This window comes from Malus domestica, chromosome 12, assembly GCF_042453785.1.
Source record: "Malus domestica chromosome 12, GDT2T_hap1".
NCBI lineage: Eukaryota > Viridiplantae > Streptophyta > Magnoliopsida > Rosales > Rosaceae > Malus > Malus domestica.
The window spans coordinates 29,323,088-29,342,138 of NC_091672.1; the positions used below are offsets into that span (position 1 = coordinate 29,323,088).

At 40.3% G+C, this 19,051-nt stretch overlaps 2 protein-coding genes and 1 long non-coding RNA gene across 8 annotated transcripts; 1 reads left to right on the top strand and 2 right to left on the bottom strand.

Moving 5' to 3' along the window:
• Nucleotides 1-992: 992 nt before the first annotated feature.
• On the top strand, nucleotides 993-2,614 carry LOC139190017 (uncharacterized). Its single transcript, XR_011573980.1, has 2 exons — nucleotides 993-2,123; nucleotides 2,205-2,614. It is a non-coding gene; the product is annotated as an uncharacterized lncRNA (long non-coding RNA).
• A 919-nt stretch (nucleotides 2,615-3,533) lies between these two features.
• On the bottom strand, nucleotides 3,534-4,882 carry LOC139187565 (leucine-rich repeat receptor-like serine/threonine-protein kinase BAM3). The gene is made up of 2 exons (XM_070809192.1): nucleotides 4,022-4,882; nucleotides 3,534-3,809 (listed from the first exon to the last, which is right to left on the bottom strand). The coding sequence occupies exons 1-2, from the start codon at nucleotides 4,880-4,882 to the stop codon at nucleotides 3,534-3,536; spliced, it is 1,137 nt and encodes a 378-aa protein (XP_070665293.1).
• Nucleotides 4,883-5,050: 168 nt separating this feature from the next.
• Nucleotides 5,051-18,145, bottom strand: LOC108170932 (uncharacterized). 6 transcript variants are annotated; one of them, XM_070809621.1, is made up of 11 exons: nucleotides 16,447-16,588; nucleotides 15,173-15,241; nucleotides 14,266-14,343; nucleotides 13,507-13,568; nucleotides 6,811-6,848; nucleotides 6,619-6,671; nucleotides 6,395-6,509; nucleotides 6,147-6,187; nucleotides 5,738-5,767; nucleotides 5,537-5,613; nucleotides 5,051-5,288 (listed from the first exon to the last, which is right to left on the bottom strand). In XM_070809621.1, the coding sequence occupies exons 6-11, from the start codon at nucleotides 6,622-6,624 to the stop codon at nucleotides 5,174-5,176; spliced, it is 384 nt and encodes a 127-aa protein (XP_070665722.1). In that variant the 5' UTR covers nucleotides 6,625-6,671; nucleotides 6,811-6,848; nucleotides 13,507-13,568; nucleotides 14,266-14,343; nucleotides 15,173-15,241; nucleotides 16,447-16,588; the 3' UTR covers nucleotides 5,051-5,173. The 6 variants fall into 6 exon arrangements, with proteins under 6 accessions (XP_070665722.1, XP_070665719.1, XP_070665721.1 ...); XM_070809623.1 differs by lacking the exon at nucleotides 6,619-6,671 and adding an exon at nucleotides 5,974-6,062 and having other exon boundaries at nucleotides 5,149-5,288; XM_070809618.1 differs by lacking the exon at nucleotides 6,619-6,671.
• Nucleotides 18,146-19,051: the final 906 nt, after the last annotated feature.

The following is a 19,051-nucleotide window of genomic DNA, read 5'->3' on the forward strand; positions in this document are numbered from 1 at the left end:
CGGCCGCTAGAGCGTCTTTTAGAACACTGGAAATGTGTCACATGTGAACACGAGAAACACAACACATAACACATAATAATAATAATAAAAAGAATATCTAGAAGAGTGCAGCAGATGTTCTGATGAGTGATTTTCAAATAAAGCAAACAGCAGAGCAGCAAGTGAACCGAGTTGATCATGTCTTTTACCAAAACACTTGCAAAATCTTCAAGTAACAATTAATCAAATTAATTAAACTAGAAATTCAAATGGACAAATTTGTAAACATCTTCACACTCGACAAAATTAGCCAATTGGCTAATGAAATGGACAAATTTGCAAATGCCCATGGAAATTCAGAATTCAGGAACCACAAACATATGCATATAATATAATAAAAAGTAAATGAAAAACAGAAAAACCTTGCGACAAAAAAAAACAAAGGAAATTCAGAAAAACTTGTACTTTCTGGTAGCTTCTCGGAACGGCCGACCCAATGAAGCTTTCGGCGGGCCCGGCAGCGGCAATCCATTGAGCTTATTGGAAGTCATTACGCGTCCTTTATTGGAAGTCAATACGCGTCCTCATTACGCGTCCCCTTTATTTTTTGGAAAGCTGTCATTACGTCCCTTGGAAGTCATTACGCAATCCTTGAAAGTCATTACGCGTCCCTTGAAAGCTGTCATTACACGTCCCTTGGAAAGCTGTCATTACGCGTCCCTTGGAAGTCCTTTATTGGAAGTCAATACGCGTCCCTTTTATTTTTTGGAAAGCTATCATTACGTCCCTTGGAAGTCATTACGCAATCCTTGGAAGCCATTACGCGTCCCTTGAAAGCTGTCATTACGCGTCCCTTTTATTTTTTGGAAAGCTATCATTACGTCCCTTGGAAGTCATTACGCGTCCCTTGGAAAGCTGTCATTACGCGTCCCTTGGAAGTCAATTCGCGTACGATTTATTTGTGCCTTGGACAAAGGGAAAAACTCCACCAAAAAATAATAGATCATCATGCAACTCAAAACCATGACATTTCATTATATACTCCTGTTGTTGTTCGCATTGCCACTGATCAAAACGATATCAATATTTCCAGGAAAACAAGCAGAATCACTCATCAAATGGAATGACCACTTGTCTCCATCATCATGGCCACCTTCGCCACTCAATTCATGGTCCCTCACCAACCTCTGCAACTGGACTACCATAGTCTGCACCAAAACCAGAAGTCTCCAAAATAGACCTCTCCGGTATAAACATGTACGGAACATTGGCTCATTTCGACTTTTCCCTATTTCCAAATCTCATCCACTTCAACCTGAGTGGCAACCATTTCCTAGGGCCTATACCATCTGCAATTAGAAATCTCTCCAGGCTCACAACTTTGGACTTGAGTGGCAACTTCTTTCTTGACGACACTCCATACTCTAAAGGCAACCAATTCTCTGGCCCAATTCCGGACAGTATAGGTTTGATTTCTGGTCTTCAACATATTGACCTGAGTTGGAATCGTCTGGAAGGGAAAATTTCACCCTCTATAGGCCAACTCAGGGAGCTCCAGTACCTTGATCTTTCAGCCAACTCATTAATCTCGTCCAAACTTGAAAACAATAGCTTCAGCAGAACCATTTCAGCAAAAATTGGGCTGTTGACACAATTGCAGTATTTAAGCCTTTATTCTAACAAATTCAGCGGAGAGATTCCTCAAAGTCTAGGCAATTTATCTCAGCTTCAGGTACTCTATTTGTTCGATAACCACTTGACAGAAGAGATTCCTCAGAGTATAGGCAAATTGACTCAGCTTCAGGTACTCGAATTGTCCCGTAACCACTTGACAGGAGAGATTCCTCAGAGTATAGGCAAATTGACTCAACTTCAGGTACTCGAATTGTCCCATAACCACTTGACAGGAGAAATTCCTCAGAGTCTAGGCAAATTGACTCAGCTTCAGGTACTCTATTTGTCCCATAACCACTTGACATGAGAGATTCCTCAGAGTCTAGGCAAATTGACTCAGCTTCAGGTACTCCATTTGTCCCATAACCACTTGACATGAGAGATTCCTCAGAGTCTAGGCAATCTATCTCAACTTCAGATATTCAATTTGTCCGCTAACAACTTGACAGGAGTGATCCCACGGATTTCAGGTATGTTGGACCTCAAGCTTCTTTCATTGTCTAATAACAATTTAACAGGGGTAATACCAACTCATCTGTTTCTCGCCGCAGGCTTAACACGTTTGTTCCACTTGGATCTCAGCAGCAATTCACTATCGGGTGCAATACCATCAGAATTGTGCATGCTCACAAGATTAAAGTATTTCAATGCCTCACACAATAATCTCTCAGGCGAAATCTCATCAGCATTATATCACATGTTTACTCTAAGTAGATATGACTTCTCATATAACAAATTGATAGGGTCATTCCCAACTTGTGGCATTTTCAAAAATGCGCCAAAAAGTGCTTTTGTTGGTAACCATGGCTTACGGAGTCATGCAGAAGGACTAACTGAATGTAAATCCTCCAGTACAAATTCCAAAAGTGCTATCAAGAATATAGTATCTGTTGGTAACCATGGCTTACGGAGTCATGCAGAAGGACATTTGAATGTAAATCCTCCAATACAAATTCCAAAAGTGCTATCAAGAATATAGTATATGTTTTCTTTATTTCCTTACGGAGGCAATTGCAACTGTTGCAAAACCCAACAAAAGCATTTTTTGGCACATTTTTTAAAATGCCACAAGTTGGGAATGACCCTGTCAATTTATTATATGAAGTCATATCTACTTAAGAGTAAACATGTGATATAATGCTGATGGGATTTCGCCTGAGAGATTATTGTGTGAGGCATTGAAATACTCTAATCTTGTGAGCATGCGCAATTCTGATGGTATTGCACCCGATAGTGAATTGCTGCTGAGATCCAAGTGGAACAAACGTGTTAAGCCTGCGGCGAGAAACAGATGAGTTGGTATTACCCCTGTCAAATTGTTATTAGACAATGAAAGAAGCTTAAGGTCCAACATACCTGAAATTCGTGGGATCACTCCTGTCAAGTTGTTAGAGGACAAATTGAATATCTGAAGTTGAGATAGATTGCCTAGACTCTGAGGCCTCGTTTGGCAGCTCGGACTGTACTGACTATTTCTATCGGATAGGATAAATAGTCATCGGATAGTACTGACTAAATTAATCGGGCGTTTGGTGCAGTATCGGATTAATGACCGTATTATTTATACTGTGTTTGGTATTATACCGGATAAGAGAAATCAAACTTAAAATAAAATTAAAAAAAAAAAGAAGTGAAATCATCTTTTTTTTTCGCAGATCTCTCTGCACCCCCCAAACTCCATCCCTCTCTCTCTTTCGCAGATCTCTCTGCACCCCCCAAACCCAGTTTGATGATTACTGGAAAAGAAAAAGAATAGAAAAAAACAAAGTTGTCAAATGCAGGAAGAACCCAGCAGCCACAAAGTTGTCCCAAATCTCTCCGTCCCACCCCCAAATCGCCCAAATCCATCAACAAAATCAGGGAACAATTAAGCTAAAAACTCATAAAACATCTCCAGTCCTATAATTCTCTGCAATTCCTAGAGAAACCCAATTCGAAAAGTTAGCGTTTTGCAGCTCGAGTTCTGAGAATTCTGCAGAAAGAAGGAGTTGGGTTGCTGGGAGCGGCGGAGGAGATGTGGAGGTTCGGGGGTCGGTGTTATTGGGGAAGGAAGGAGTGGCGGAGCAATGGGGGGACGAAGTGAGCGAGAGAGGGGGACGAAGTGAGCGAGAGAGGGGGAGGACGAAGTGAGTGAGAGAGATGGACATTCTACCCGACTAAATTATACAGAGGTTTTGGTTGGGATAAATAAGCGGGTGGGAGGTGTATAAAATGAGTGGGCCGGATTAAATAATCCGGTGCTTATTTAATACGAAACTCACCAAACATCTGTTTCGTACTATTAATACTATCCGGTGCTCTTATACGACGTGCCAAACGAGGCCTGAGGAATCTCTCATGTCAAGTGGTTATGGGACAAATGGAGTACCTGAAGCTGAGTCAATTTGCCTAAACTCTGAGGAATCTCTCCTGTCAAGTGGTTATGGGACAATTTGAGTACCTGAAGCTGAGTCAATTTGCCTATACTCTGAGGAATCTCTCCTGTCAAGTGGTTATCGAACAAATAGAGTACCTGAAACTGAGATAAATTGCCTAGACTCTGAGGAATCTCTCCGCTGAATTTGTTGGAATAAAAGCTTAGATACTGCAATTGTATCAACAACCCAATTTCTACTGAAATGGTTCCGCTGAAGCTATTGTTTTCAAGTTTGGACGAGATAAATGAGTTGGCTGAAAGATCAAGGTACTGGAGCTCCCTGAGTTGGCCTATAGAGGGTGGAATTTTCCCTTCCAGACGATTCCAACTCAGGTCAATATGTTGAAGACCAGAAATCAAACCTATACTGTCCGGAATTGGGCCAGAGAATTGGTTGCCTTTAGAGTATGGAGTGTCATCAAGAAAGAAGTTGCCACTCAAGTCCAAAGTTGTGAGCCTGGAGAGATTTCCAATGGCAGATGGTATAGGCCCTAGGAAATGGTTGCCACTTAGGTTGAAGTGCGTGAGATTTGGAAATAGGGAAAAGTCGAAATGAGCCAATGTTCTGTACATGTTCATACCGGAGAGGTCTATTTCGGAAACTGTTCTGGTTTTGGTGCAGACTATGGCAGTCCAGTTGCAAAGGCTGTTGAGGTTGGTGAGGGACCATGAATTGAGTGGCGAAGGTGGCCATGATGGAGACAAGTGGTCATTCCATTTGATGAGTGATTCTGCTTGTTTTCCTGGAGATATTGATGTCGTTTTGATCAGTGGCAATGCGGACAGCAACAGGAGTATATAATGAAATATCATGGTTTTGAGTTGCATGATGATCTATTATTTTTTTGTGAAAAATGATATTCTTACCACAATTTTATATTATATTTCTTTACCATTTTAGGTAATAGATGAGTTGGACAGGCACATAATCTAAATTAATTAGCATTTAATCAAAATGTTAATCAATAATTAATAAAAAATTGTTAATTAAATGATGATTGTGGTATATGAGAAGTCTCATTCTTCCACCTAAGATTATTTAAGCGTTTTAATTAATAAAAAGATTAAAATTAAATGATGTAGCTTGTCCAACTTATCTACCACCTAATATGGTAAAGAAATGTGATATAAAATTGTGGTAAGAATAACATTACTCTTTTGTGGTAAGAATAACAATATAGGCACCCAAGCATCCCATGACACACTATGATTGAATAACCTGCACAAATATCCCAATAAACCTACAGATTAGTCAAAATAATAGAAGAGTGTTTGATGTTGAATGTCGAAAATACATAAACAAAGCAGGTGGACGGATATAAATTTCCGAAGAGATCAACAGTGCGATCAGATGGGGATCCATAAAATTCAAGCCATAAGTGGGAATCAAAAGGATTGAAGCTGTCAGGCATAAAACATCGTTACTGATTAATAGAAATGGAAGTGTATAAGAAGAAAGATACTCACTTTCTGAAAAATGACTTTGAAGGCAATGACACAACAGGTACATACTTCTTCATTGAACCCAACCTTTCAACATAATGCTAATAAAGGAAAACAGCAATCTTGTTAATTTCCTCATTGCTCGAAGCAAGCATAATATTCTTTTCATTAAATTTAAATAGCAATATGTCAGATTCATAGATGTCACCTCGAGGCCAATGTTACCTTGAGTACAGAGAGCAAAAGCCCCAAAATCTGAAGAAAAAAAAAAGTCTCCCGAGTATGAAAACAAAACCAAATTAAACACAAATATAGAATCCGAGGTTAGAAACAAAATCCCCCAAAATTACAAAAACAAAATTTGAACACAAAACCTATTTTTAAATCCAAATTTACACATCTAAACACACAATATTGAAAACACAAAATTACTCCAGTAGATAACTCATAGAAAACAATACCTTTTATGGGCTAAGTTTTTCTTTCGAATCGACACCAGATTCACTACTTTCAGCAAGAAGACATTATGGTTTGTTTTAGAGTGAAAGTACTGAAGAAACAATCGTTTTCAGCAAGAAATTGAAAGAGAGAAGTCGAGGTTTGAGAGCGAGAGAAGGGTGAGAGAGAGACGAACCTTCTTGCATGCTTGAGAGAGAGCTCGGCTTTTCCATCCGTCTTTCCTTCCACAATGAGCAACACATGTATAGGAGTTTAGAACCAAATGCAATAGCCTGAATAACCTGGTCTCCCTCGTTTGGAAGAATTGAGGATCACTAATATGTTCTCTTCAATTCTTCCCACGTTTTTCATACTGCTTAAAAAGTGCAATTAAAAACATGTAAAAGAAGTATTACAAAAAAAAATATGTGTTTAGTCAAACACCTGGTCTCCCTCTAGTAGATAAGTTTGACCAAAAATTGAAAACGTCCAGTTTTCTGTATCTTATCCCCGTTGCTGGAAACACCCGGTGCCAAAACGCCCAAATATTACCTCCCACCTACCATGCAATGCATAATACAATCAGTATCCTATAAAAGGTCGTACCCAGTGCACAAGGCTCCCGCTTTACACAGGGTCTGGGAGAGGTGAATGTCGGCTAGCCTTACCCCCATTTATGGAGAGGCTGCTCCCAAGTATCCTATAAATACCAAAAAAATCTCTACAAATAACCATATCGACATCAAATTCCAGCAAGAAACACAATCGGAAAACAGAAAATTTTCAGAGACCAAGTCTCCCACCTAACATGCAAATTACATAGAAAGAAATTTGATTTTAGAAAAAGTGAAAAGGCTTACACAAATAGAAAAACGTATATGAGTGGCGGTAGTGGCGCCTGCGTTCAGCCAAAGACAGTTCAAACAGGAATTAAACAGCCAAGTTATGGGTATATTCAAGACTGCTTAAGATACTACAAATATTTTCAAGATAACTCTAAGATCACTTGTAGCAATTTTAAAAGATAGGTCATTCGCACAATATCTTGCCAATATGCAAAATATACCATGCAGCAATTGCTATGCAATTAAAAGCCTGGACGTGCATCCAAGTCCTTATCTTGTCCTTCTTTGCCGGCACCAACCCAAACCAAAACCAAATTAAAAAACTATTCAACTTGTATATTAATTAAACAAAAGATTTGTATATTAAAATATTATTGTAATTCCGGAATAAATGATAAAACTCTAATTTTTAAGGCAATAAAAAACAGAGCATCACAATGCAATTCTCCTTCTCTCACAAAAAAAAAAAAAAAACAAACAAAAAACAGAGTGAGTGATCGGAAATCCTCAGAAATAGTGAAGAAGGCAGTGCTGATAGGATACAACTACCAAGTGTCACGGGATGACTCTTTAAGCCTTCCGCCCGTGCGGCACTTAGACTTGAATACCTCGATGAACAAGCTAAGTAAGCCTTCGAAGCCTCGCTTCCCCGGATCGAATCACAAAGAAAGCTAAGATAGCTTGGAGAATGCTAAGATCACTTAGAAGATGGGAGAAAGGAAGCTTTGTATTGAAAGTTAAGAGAACTTTACAATTGCTTACAATTCTTGGATGGTTTGGCCAAATGGCCTTGCCTCCTATTTATAGGCCTAAGTCACCTCCTCAATGGAGGGTTCTAGAATCCTCTACTTACATCCAAAAATATCTAGCATAGTTCTAGATACAACTTGCCTAATCTAGATTATTCTAGGTGAGGCTTAAATATGTACACTTGTGTGGAATGTTCCGGAATGCCCTAGATTATCTTGAATGCTCCGCCACGTTCTTGATTTCTCCGGGACGTTCCAGAAGCTTCCATGAAGACAAGGCTTTATGGGCTTAGATATATGATGTCTTGGGCATTTTCTTTGTTTTTAACATGCGACCCGTGACATCCTCCCCCACTTAAGCCGTCGACGTCCTCGTCGACTCTTGCCTCTCGAATGTCTCGATCAAGTCCTTATATTGCCATAAGGACGACTCCTTCTCCCATGTTGCTTCGGAGTATGGTAGCCCCTTCCATTTGACAAAGTACTCCACATGCTTTGGTTGTCTTGGTCGCACCACGACACGCTTAGCTTCAATGTTCTCCACTTCTTTGTCAAATGCCTCTGTCATCAAAGGGTGCTCGATGAGACTCACCTCGACTTGGTTCCTCATCGTCCGCATGATAAGGCTTCAAGTTGCTCACATGGAACACCGGGTGAAACTTGAGGCGGGGTGGGAGTTCCACAACATGCGCGGCTTTGCCAACCTTCTTGATGATAGGGAATGGTCCCTCATATTTCCGCAACAAGCTCTTGTGCAAGCCACGAGTACTCTTGTGCTGAGACGCATTGAGCTTCACAAAGACTTGGTCGCCAGTTTGGAACTCCACATTCCTTCGTTTTCGATCCGCCCATTTCTTCATCTTCTTTGAAGCCTTATCCAAATGAGCTCGAGCAAGTTCGTGGGCTAATTGCCACTCCTTAGCGGTTTTGAAAGCGGCTGGACTATTCCCCGTGTAGCCAGTCATGACCGTGTTCGGGGTCAAGGGTTGTTGCCCTATAGCCAACTCGAACGGACTTTTCCCCGTCGACTCCGAACGTTGCAAGTTATAAGAGAATTGGGCAACATCAAGTAACTTAGCCCAATCTCGTTGATTGGCACTAACATAGTGCCGCAAATAAGTCTCCAACAATGCGTTAACCCGCTCCGTTTGTCCATCAGTTTGGGGATGAAAAGCTGTGGAGAAGTCTAACTTTGAGCCAAGTAGCTTGAAGAGCTCCTTCCAAAATCTACCCGTGAAGCGAGCATCTCGATCGCTGACTATGCTCCTCGGAACACCCCAATACTTCACCACGTGCTTTAGAAATAAGCGTGCAGCTACTTCGGCTGTGCACTCCACGGGTGCGGGTATGAAAGTGGCATACTTGGTGAATCTATCGACCACGACGAAGATAGATCCACATCCATCAGACTTGGGCAAATGTGTGATGAAATCCATGGTTAAACACTCCCATGGTCTTGATGGGGTGGGAAGTGGTTCCAACAGTCCTCCCGGTTGCTTTTGTTCCACTTTGTCTTGTTGGCACACAAGACAAGTCTTCACGTACGAATCTACATCATCCCGCATTTGTGGCCAATAATAAGCATCGCTCACCAAAGCCAACGTGCGGTGAGTGCCAGGATGTCCTGCCCACATTGAGTCATGGCACTCCTTAAGGATTTCTTTCCTTAAGCTTCCCCACTTTGGGACATAGATCCGCTTGCCCTTGGTGTATAGCAAGCCGTCCTCAAGCCAAAACCTTCTTGTCTTCCCTTCCTTGACAAACTCCACAATGTTCTTGGCTTGGACGTCATGTGATAAACCTTCTCGGACACGGCCCAAGAGATGGCTTTGCGGCTTGAGTACCGTAGCCATTAACTCTACTCGTCTACTTAGAGCATCGGCCACCACATTCTCCTTTCCTTGCTTGTACTCTAGCTTGTAATCAAACTCCGCTAAGAACTCTTGCCACCTTGCTTGCTTAGGTGTGAGCTTTTGTTGGGTTTGAAAGTAGCTAGTGGCAACGTTGTCCGTCTTGATGATGAATGGGGTACCAAGCAAGTAATGCCTCCAAACTCTAAGGCAATGGACGATGGCGGTCATCTCCTTTTCATGGGTCGTGTACCTCTTCTCGGCATTGTTTAGCTTGCGACTTTCATAGGCTATCGGATGTCCCTCTTGCATCAACACTCCTCCTATGGCAAAGTCGGAAGCATCAGTGTGCAACTCGAATGGCTTACTAAGGTCGGGCAACCTTAGTACAGGCTCCTCCATTAGGGCCTTCTTCAACCTCTCAAAGGCCTCTTGACACCGGTCCGTCCATTCCCATGCCTTGTTTTTCTTAAGAAGGTCTGTTAAGGGTGCTGCTATGGCTGAATACCCTTTTATGAATCTCCGATAGTAGTTGGCTAGCCCCAGAAAAGATCGTAGTGTTGGTACCTTGGTCGGCGGTTCCCACTCTTGAATGGCCTTGATCTTGCCCTTTTCCATCATAAGTTTCCCCTCCTTTATCTTGTGGCCTAGAAATTCTACTTCTTTTGTGGCAAAGGAGCATTTCTCCTTCTTGACATAGAGTTCATGCTCCCGAAGGGTCTTGAACACTATGCGCAAGTGCTTGACGTGCTCCTCCAATGTCTTGCTATAGACAACGATATCATCAATGTAAACCACAACAAACTTGTCAAGATAAGGGTGGAATACCTTGTTCATCAATGTGCAGAATGTTGCGGGGGCATTGGTCAGACCAAATGGCATGACTTTATACTCGAACGATCCATATCTGGTCACCATCGCCGTCTTCGATTCGTCTCCAGGGGCTATCCTCACTTGGTAGTATCCCGATCGAAGATCTAACTTTGTGAAGTACCTTGCTTCACCAAGTTGATCGAATAAGTCGGCGATCAACGGAAGTGGGTACTTGTTCTTGATGGTAATCTTGTTCAATGCTCTATAGTCGATGCACAACCTTAGGCTACCTTCTTTCTTGCGTTGGAACAAGACGGGTGCACCATATGGGGACTTGGAGGGTTGGATGTAGCCAGCATCAAGTAGCTCGTTGAGTTGCTTCCTCAATTCCTCCAACTCGGGTGGCGACATCCTATAAGGTGATTTGGAGGGAGGCTTAGCACCAGGCTCCAACTCAATTGCATGGTCGACCTCTCTCCTTGGTGGCAACTTCTTTGGCAGTTCCTTAGGCATCACGTCCGCAAACTCCACAAGGACGTCTTCCACTTGTTTCGGCAAAGGCCCGTGCTTCTCCTCCCCTTCATTCAACATTAGGGTTGCAAGAAATGTGGCCTCGCCTTTCTTCCAAGACTTGGCAAATTGAATTGCCGACAAGTGCTGGGTACACTTCTTGGCTTGCCTTTCCAATGGCACCAGGCAAGGTTGTCTTCCGTCGGCTAGGATACAGAAGATATTGTAGAAGGGAATGGGAAAGGCTCGTACCTTGTCCATGAACTCTAACCCAATGACTACGCCATAGTCGTCCATCTTGACTACGGTGAAGTCGATATTTCCCTTCCATGTGCCAATGTCTACGTGCACATTACGCGCAACTCCAACAATGGGGGTGGCAGCGGAATTTACCGTCTTCACGCTACCAGGCTCCTTGGTGACTCGGAGGCCAAGCCTTGTGGCTTCCTCCGACGTCATGAAGTTGTGTGTTGCTCCCGTGTCCACCAACACACGCGTCGTCTTGTCACCAGTCTTGACGTCGACGAACAATGATCCTCCCCCAACTTGAGCCTTAGGTTGTGGGAGGGTTGTCTGGATGGCATTCAGTAGACGGATGCATCCCATCGTTGCATCGTTACTCTCCTCGGCCTTGTCCTCCTTGAAGGCCATGGCCTTAAGGGCCTTCTTTTGTGGGCAATCTCGCATCATGTGAGGGCCGTCGCATAGGTAACAAGTGGGTTGCCAAGACTTACCTTTGCCTTTGTCATGCTTATCGGCTTTCTTCTCCTTCGGTTTGCTTGTCTCGGCCTTGTCCTTCGACTTATGTTCTCCCCCACTTCTCTCATGGTTACCCTTCTTCCCGTGGACTTGGAATCACCTTGGTGGCTTGATTTAAACTCAATCAAGGATTCGGCAGCGGCAATGGCATCAAACAATGTTTGCACGTGTCTCCTTTGTAGTTCGAGTTTTGCCCAATTTTGCAGTCCACTCATGAAGTACATGAGCTTGTCTTCCTCTAACATGTTGGGCACCTCGAATAACAAGCTCACGAAGGCGTTGACATAGTCTTTGACGCTCCCCGTTTGCTTGAGCCACCTTAGTTTCTCCTTGGCTTCGTACTTGGCATTTTGGGGATAGAAGTGCAGCATAAGATCTTTCTTAAACTCATCCCAAGTGGTGAGAGAGAACGTACCTTGCTCAATCTCCATGCTCCGACGACGCCACCACATAAGGGCATTGTCAGCTAAGAACATGGTTGCCGTTGAGATTTTGGACTCATCATCTTCAAGCTTCAGGTACTTGAAGTATCGCTCCACGTTCCACACGAATGTGTCGAGCTCCTTTGCTTCCCTCTTCCCATTATAGGATTTGGGTTTAAAGGAGTCGATTACCTTGGAGTCCAACGACTTGATTTCCCTCGGCCCTTGCACGAATTGCTTCACGACTGCTTCTTTACAAAACGCCACATCTCCCTTAAGTTCCCTTGTGTCCTTTATCTCTTCTTGAAGCGCCACAAACCTTGCCTCTATGTTGTCAAGGTGAACCTGGACTTCCCTCCGCATCTTGTCTGCCATGGTGTTGAGAGCGCCAAGGAGCTCATCTCGTAGCCCTTCCACCAAGCCACGCAGTTCATCCTTACCATTGTCCACCATGGTTTGGATTTCCTCCTTGTCGACAACGTCCTCATCAAGTCGAGTATCGAACTCGAGTATGGTTTGTTCCACCTTCTCGAGTCGCTCTTCCATGGTCTCCATCGATGCTTGCAAGTCCTTTAACTTTGGCTTGCTCTTGGCAACGTCTTGGACCTCGGCAGTACGCTCCCTTAGATCGGAGACTCCGGACACCATCTCTCCACTTGCCATATCCTACTTTCCTTCAAGTGATTCACGAGCTTGGCTCTGATACCAGCTGTCACGGGATGACTCTTTAAGCCTTCCGCCCGTGCGGCACTTAGACTTGAATACCTCGATGAACAAGCTAAGTAAGCCTTCGAAGCCTCGCTTCCCCGGATCGAATCACAAAGAAAGCTAAGATAGCTTGGAGAATGCTAAGATCACTTAGAAGATGGGAGAAAGGAAGCTTTGTATTGAAAGTTAAGAGAACTTTACAATTGCTTACAATTCTTGGATGGTTTGGCCAAATGGCCTTGCCTCCTATTTATAGGCCTAAGTCACCTCCTCAATGGAGGGTTCTAGAATCCTCTACTTACATCCAAAAATATCTAGCATAGTTCTAGATACAACTTGCCTAATCTAGATTATTCTAGGTGAGGCTTAAATATGTACACTTGTGTGGAATGTTCCGGAATGCCCTAGATTATCTTGAATGCTCCGCCACGTTCTTGATTTCTCCGGGACGTTCCAGAAGCTTCCATGAAGACAAGGCTTTATGGGCTTAGATATATGATGTCTTGGGCATTTTCTTTGTTTTTAACATGCGGCCCGTGACACAAGGAACGAAGGCGGAGCTCAAAGGCTGCATAAACGATGTCAGACGAATGCACTGATGCCCCGTCGACCGCTACGGCTTCTCCAATGACGACATCCAGGTTCTGATTGATAAATTTTCTAATCCCTAAATTAAAAAAACCACAAATCCAGAAAAATAATGAAATTTTTTCTAATCTTCCTCCCAACCCACGAATCCAGAAAATTATCTTTGGGTGAATTTTGTAATGGGATATAATAGAATCCAGAAGGTCAGTACCCTCACTGATATTAGAATCAAACTAACGGGATAAAATAGAATCAAACCCACGGTCAATGAGGTATCAGATTGTAAACACTAAAAGTCTAAATTGTACCTACATAGTATCATTAAGACTTGGCATATTCATTCACATTCTCAAATAGCCAAAATATATATATACCTGCAAGAAAGCAATGGAACAATATACCCATTAAAAAGTCACCAAAAAAAAACTAGCAGAAACTGTCCCAACTATTATAATTATATGGCATATTCAAGACTTCAAATTTGATAGAGAAGCTAATTTTTCAAACAAAATAATGATAGAGAAATTATTAACTGTGCCATGCAATTTTCAACAGGAAAAAAAATTTCAAATACTATGTCTAACCACAATTCACAAAAGCCATTTTCCCAGAAAATTGGTTAATCAAAATAATGTATGAATATTTATTAGTGACACGCTATAAAATTGCAACAGTAATCGGGCTTCTTAACTGAAAAGCAAGAGGTCAAAATTTCACAAAGAAAAAAATAATCCAAGCTATAAGGAATGTAGAAATGTTCAACCATGACATGACCTTATACATTTCCACGCCTCAACCCACACACTAGACGTTGACGCCTGACATTTATTCGTCAACTTCACACTTGACCAAGACAACTCTTAATTGAGTTGAAAAATCCTTTCCAAATTTCCAAGCGTAAAGAAAGGATTAGAAACTCTATGCCTCTGAAATTTCACGCAGTTAGACTACGAATAAACAAAAAATTATTGCAAACAAATTTTGAGAAAAGAAATTATCGTATAAATACTAGCGATAAAACTTACAACTAGCAGGAACAGAACAGACCAGAGCCAATTGTAACTCACTTACTCTGTTTCACACAAAGCACTAGGGAGTCTGGGATACACGTACATCAGAGGGCACCAAAACACCAAAGGGAATAGGCACCTGCAAACAATGAGGTTGCAAACTCAGACGAAAATGGATGTTTAAGTTCTAAATAAAACACGGGTGATATGAAGCTCATTTGCCTCATACGAACCATTACATCCGCAGAACCTAAAACAGATAGCAAATACGGGTCGCCAGGACATTGTAGAATTCATGTTTTGCTAGTTGCAAATACCAGTGCTTGTGTCATTTTATGATATTACTTTTTTTTAACAGCATTCGTGCTGATACATTGACACGAAATAATTCGCCTCAGATCGACTAGTGAACAAAAGCAACCATATAGACGCGAAAACATGTAAATCCGATAACAAAGTAAATGAGATACCAATCTTCAAACTATTTGATAAAACACTTTGAAACTCCATTAACATGTGTATTTTCGTGTAGTACTTATCAACGAAATTGAAAACGGTGATCCAAAAAAGGACGGAAGAATTATGAGGTATCAAAACTTTCAATTTCCCAATAGGGACCAACATTTCAGTTCCAAGTATTTCAGTTCTAATTTGTTACACAACGGCCTGAATGGATCCGCCTCTCACTACAGCAACTCAATACTATGGCAATGGTAAAGTAGTGTCTTTTTCCGCTCGTAAGTCAGTCGTAGTTATTGTTTTCGAATCTCAGAAAACAGCTAAAACACAACTAATAAGAAACAGAAACTAAATCCTCAACTCCCGAATAAACATAAATTTCGTGACACCGCATTAAACAAGAGAATATTGCACAATTGTTTTGAGAAACAAAATTATTGCCCAAATACAAGGAATCTAGATTTAAATATAGCAGGAAACGGAAATGGCACAAGTCAGTAGTAACTCACCTACTTAGGAGTCTAGGATACATGAGCATCCGAGGGCACCAGAACACCAAGTGAATAGAGCCCCAAAAGCTGTAAATAAGACATGGCACACCATATTTGACTGATATCAATACTATGCCAAATACTACCAAACTGAATGAAGAAATCTCAATACGCATTTGCAATGAGATGCAAACTCGGAGTCCCGGACTAAAATTGATGTTTAAGTCCTAAATAAAAAATGGGTGAAATGAAACTCATTTGCCTCATAAGAACCAACCAAAAACAGAGAAAATGCCTCTGAAATGTAGAGAGGCTTAAACATCTGCAGGACTTAAAACAAAAGCCAAACACGGGTCACCAGGACACTGCAAAAATTCATGTTTTTCTAGTTGCAAATACCAGTGCTTGTGTTATTTTATGATATACTTTTTCTACAGTGCTCATCTTCGCCTCAGACTAGTGACACAAAACCGAACGCAATGGCGTTCTAGGATTCATATAGCCGACCCCACTTAGTGGGAAAAGGCTTTGTTCTTATTGTTGTAGACTAGTGAACGAAAGAAACCATATACAAGCAAAATTCATGAAAATCGAACAAAAAATAAATAAATGAATGAGATATCAGTCCAAATTATTCAAGAAGGAATAACTTGTTGGTTTCATCAAAAATTTTAAAATTCCAGGAACAAGTGAATAATTTCGCATAGTATTTTCGGACAAAATTGAAACCGGTGTTCCACCCTGGTGGATTCAGCCTTCCACTTCAACCCATTGCATCCCACCTCTCAAACCCCACTCTCTACCCATAGTTTAGAATATAGCATAGATTATCCTATCATTTGTAACAAACAAAAAAAAAATTGTGACCCTACCTTGTTGTATCCTACTATATTTCGGAGCAAAAACACAGATAAATTCCATTAAATCACTAATTAGCCATTTATCTAATTCTTAAAAAAGAACTTTAACAAAAAGCTTTAGGGACTATTCATTTTTACGAAAAACCACATTTTTACATTAAAAAATCAATCTTGATACTATTCACTTCACCCTTTATTTTGCCTTTTTCGTTAAATCTCAAAATTTTCAAACAATTTTCATTAATTTTCCTTAAAAATAATCCCCATCCAGCATGAACTGACTTCCAAGAAATATATACAAATGCATTTGCAATCAATCCAAAATGAATTTAATTAGCCATTTGTTTAACTAAACTGAATTAAATAACCAAATAATTAAGCAATCCAAATGTCACAAAATGTGCTAATAACGATTACGTTTTAGGGTTTTACCAGGACTTTTCCGGGCGATTGAGAAAGTATTTAATCGCTTCCACGCCACGAATCGTTGTAATCCATGCGATAAAGGGTCGTCGTGTTTTTGATGTCTCTGAATCGGTCCGGCCACGGTCGCAGGAACGTTGCACGTCGTCGTTTTGGTCGTCAAAGTTCTGGAGGGGAGAGGAAAAGGAAGAAGAAGGAGAAGTCGGGTTTTCTTGTGGCCCGACGAACCACCGTATTCTCTTATGAGCCCATTTCACGTCTACACTTTGGACTTCGGCCCACTATTCTAAATCACCTTCATTTTTTTTTCCTTTAACAGTAAAACCTTTACATAGTCCCGGTTACTTGACAGAGATGTAGAGCTCATTTGGACGTAATTTTAAAATGACTGGAAAACGCTTTTGGTGAAAATATTTTTAGAACCAATCCTTTGTAAAAATGCAAGTAAATCCTGAAGAAAAAAAACGCTTAAAGTACTTCCAAGAAGAAGTACATAATTTGTGTTTCTTGTAGAAAGCACTTAAAGTGCTTTTGAAATACAAAGACATTTTCTCACAAAACGCTTTTAATCATTTTAAAAGCACATCCAAACGAGCCGGTAGTTAAAACATTTGCTTTTGACTTAGTAGTGGAGCATACGAATTTCAAAGATGTAAAATTAGAAAAAGAGTGCTTTTTTTTTTTTGTAAAACAAGGGGTTAAAAAATAAATCGACCAAAAAAATAATGGAATTGTATTGACACTCTAAATATTTGATTGTGCACTTCAAATTTTCTATATTTAAAAAGAAAAATATTCTTACTAAAAAGTGTACAGTTAAGTTTTTGAAGTGGCATTACTAGTTTTAAAAATAACTGAAAAAAAAAATTGAAAAAGCAGAGAATCTTCAGCTAATTTAAGTGAATACTTTCCATTTTCCTCTATCACATTAGTCATTCCAGTCAAGGTCGATATGTGAGTGGCTGAACATATTTGTGTTAAGTTACGCAAAAAGTTGTGTACGAAAATACTAAAAGTTTCATGCCAAAAAGCTGTAACATGCTTGAGAAGCTTGACCAACTCTAATAAACAAAACATTATCCCAGATAACTTAGAGAAATATTTTAGTTCATCTTAAATTTTTATTTGTGATTTCGAATATTTTTGTACTTATTGATAATTATTACTATGTAGAGACGTTTCCTTAAATCAATCTCGAAAAATTATAACTTATTACAGTGTGAAGTTTATTTCTATATATAACTAGCCCAAGTTGGGACCAGAATTTTTTATGACTATAAAGAGGTTATTCCTTTATAAAGTATTATTGTAGAGAAGTTTTATTGTATTTTAATACAAGCTAGTAAGACAGGGAAAATCGATTTCAAGTCCTAAAAAAGAAAATGGAATTGGCAAAGCTACATAGGAACTTGGGCGATCCCGACTAAAAACAGTGACGGAGCTGTGTGGAACCATGGTGGTCTCAAGCCCCTTGTGGGTTGAATTTTATTTGTGATTCTTCATCATATGTTCAACCAACTGAACAAAGTAAGCCAACTTAATATCAATCCACAAAGTGGAATTATAATGCTTACTTGTCAAAGAGGGGCTACAATGAAGGCATGAGGCCAAACTTAGTGAGCTGCAGCACTTAGCAGCTATCTACATACCATAATAATGATTTTGGAGATGATGCAGCTTTCGGAAAGACTCAAAATCAAAGATTGACCTGGAAAATATGTAATAATCAAGTGAAATTAACATTGTCCCGATAATAAGCTAAGAAAATCATATTCATCATAAATCGGTAACCAAAGTCACAAAGGAGGATTCCTCTCACAGTTAAGGACATGTTTTTGTTGTCACACCAACAAATAGATAATCATATTCAAGTATAATAGCTGGTCAAAAAGAGGTGGTTCGTGGTGAACCCCTGAGTGAGAAAGAAAATGTTTAATCAAAGAGACTTGAAACTCATAACCACATAAATAACAATCTTATTAGTATCATGGATGGACGTAATATCCTTTATTGTGTTTTTAGACACAAATCATAAGACTATATATTTCTAGTTTCATTTCACCTGTAATTTATTACCTGCCCCCTTCCAGTTTATAAACTTTAAAGGATGCTTTTCTTTAATCCTAATTCTTGACAATCAGTTAAGAGTAATAACACATAGAGATATTAAAGTTGAAACCTTTTCCAAGCAGATGCTACACATACAAAACAGATATTAAGCTTAAAGACCTTAATATCCAGCTTTGGATAATTGGCAAGTATCTGCTAACCTTCCCTTATATGCTACAAATTCTGACTTTAACTTAGGAGCAATGGAATTTGATTAGAATTATTCAGAGCACAAAAATACGTGTAAACACATACAAAATTCTTTGAGCCGCACGATATTGGAGAAAATTCATCTGGTGGTTCATCAATTGAAGGCGACGATGATCCAAAATCAAGGGCAGGGTAGACGCCAGGTGGCCTTTCTCATGGTTTAATAAGACAAAGGGACGTAACTTAACTGTAACCACAAAAAACAGAAGAATGATGAAAGTGTATGGAAAAAAAGGAGGAGAGAATCCTCCAAAATTTTCAGTGAACACGGAATACCAAATGATATAATATAATT

Excerpts from the sequence above, each read along its gene's own strand:
- LOC139187565 (XM_070809192.1), bottom strand. The coding sequence starts at position 4,882 with ATGATATTTCATTATATACTCCTGTTGCTGTCCGCATTGCCACTGATC. Across the intron at positions 3,810-4,021 it reads GCAAATTGACTCAGCTTCAG|TCGGGTAGAATGTCCATCTC; the intron begins GTACTCCATTTG and ends TGTATAATTTAG.
- LOC108170932 (XM_070809619.1), bottom strand. Across the intron at positions 5,614-5,737 it reads TTTTGCTCTCTGTACTCAAG|CATTATGTTGAAAGGTTGGG; the intron begins GTAACATTGGCC and ends TTCCTTTATTAG. Across the intron at positions 5,289-5,536 it reads TCAAAGTCATTTTTCAGAAA|GTTATTCAATCATAGTGTGT; the intron begins GTGAGTATCTTT and ends ATATTTGTGCAG.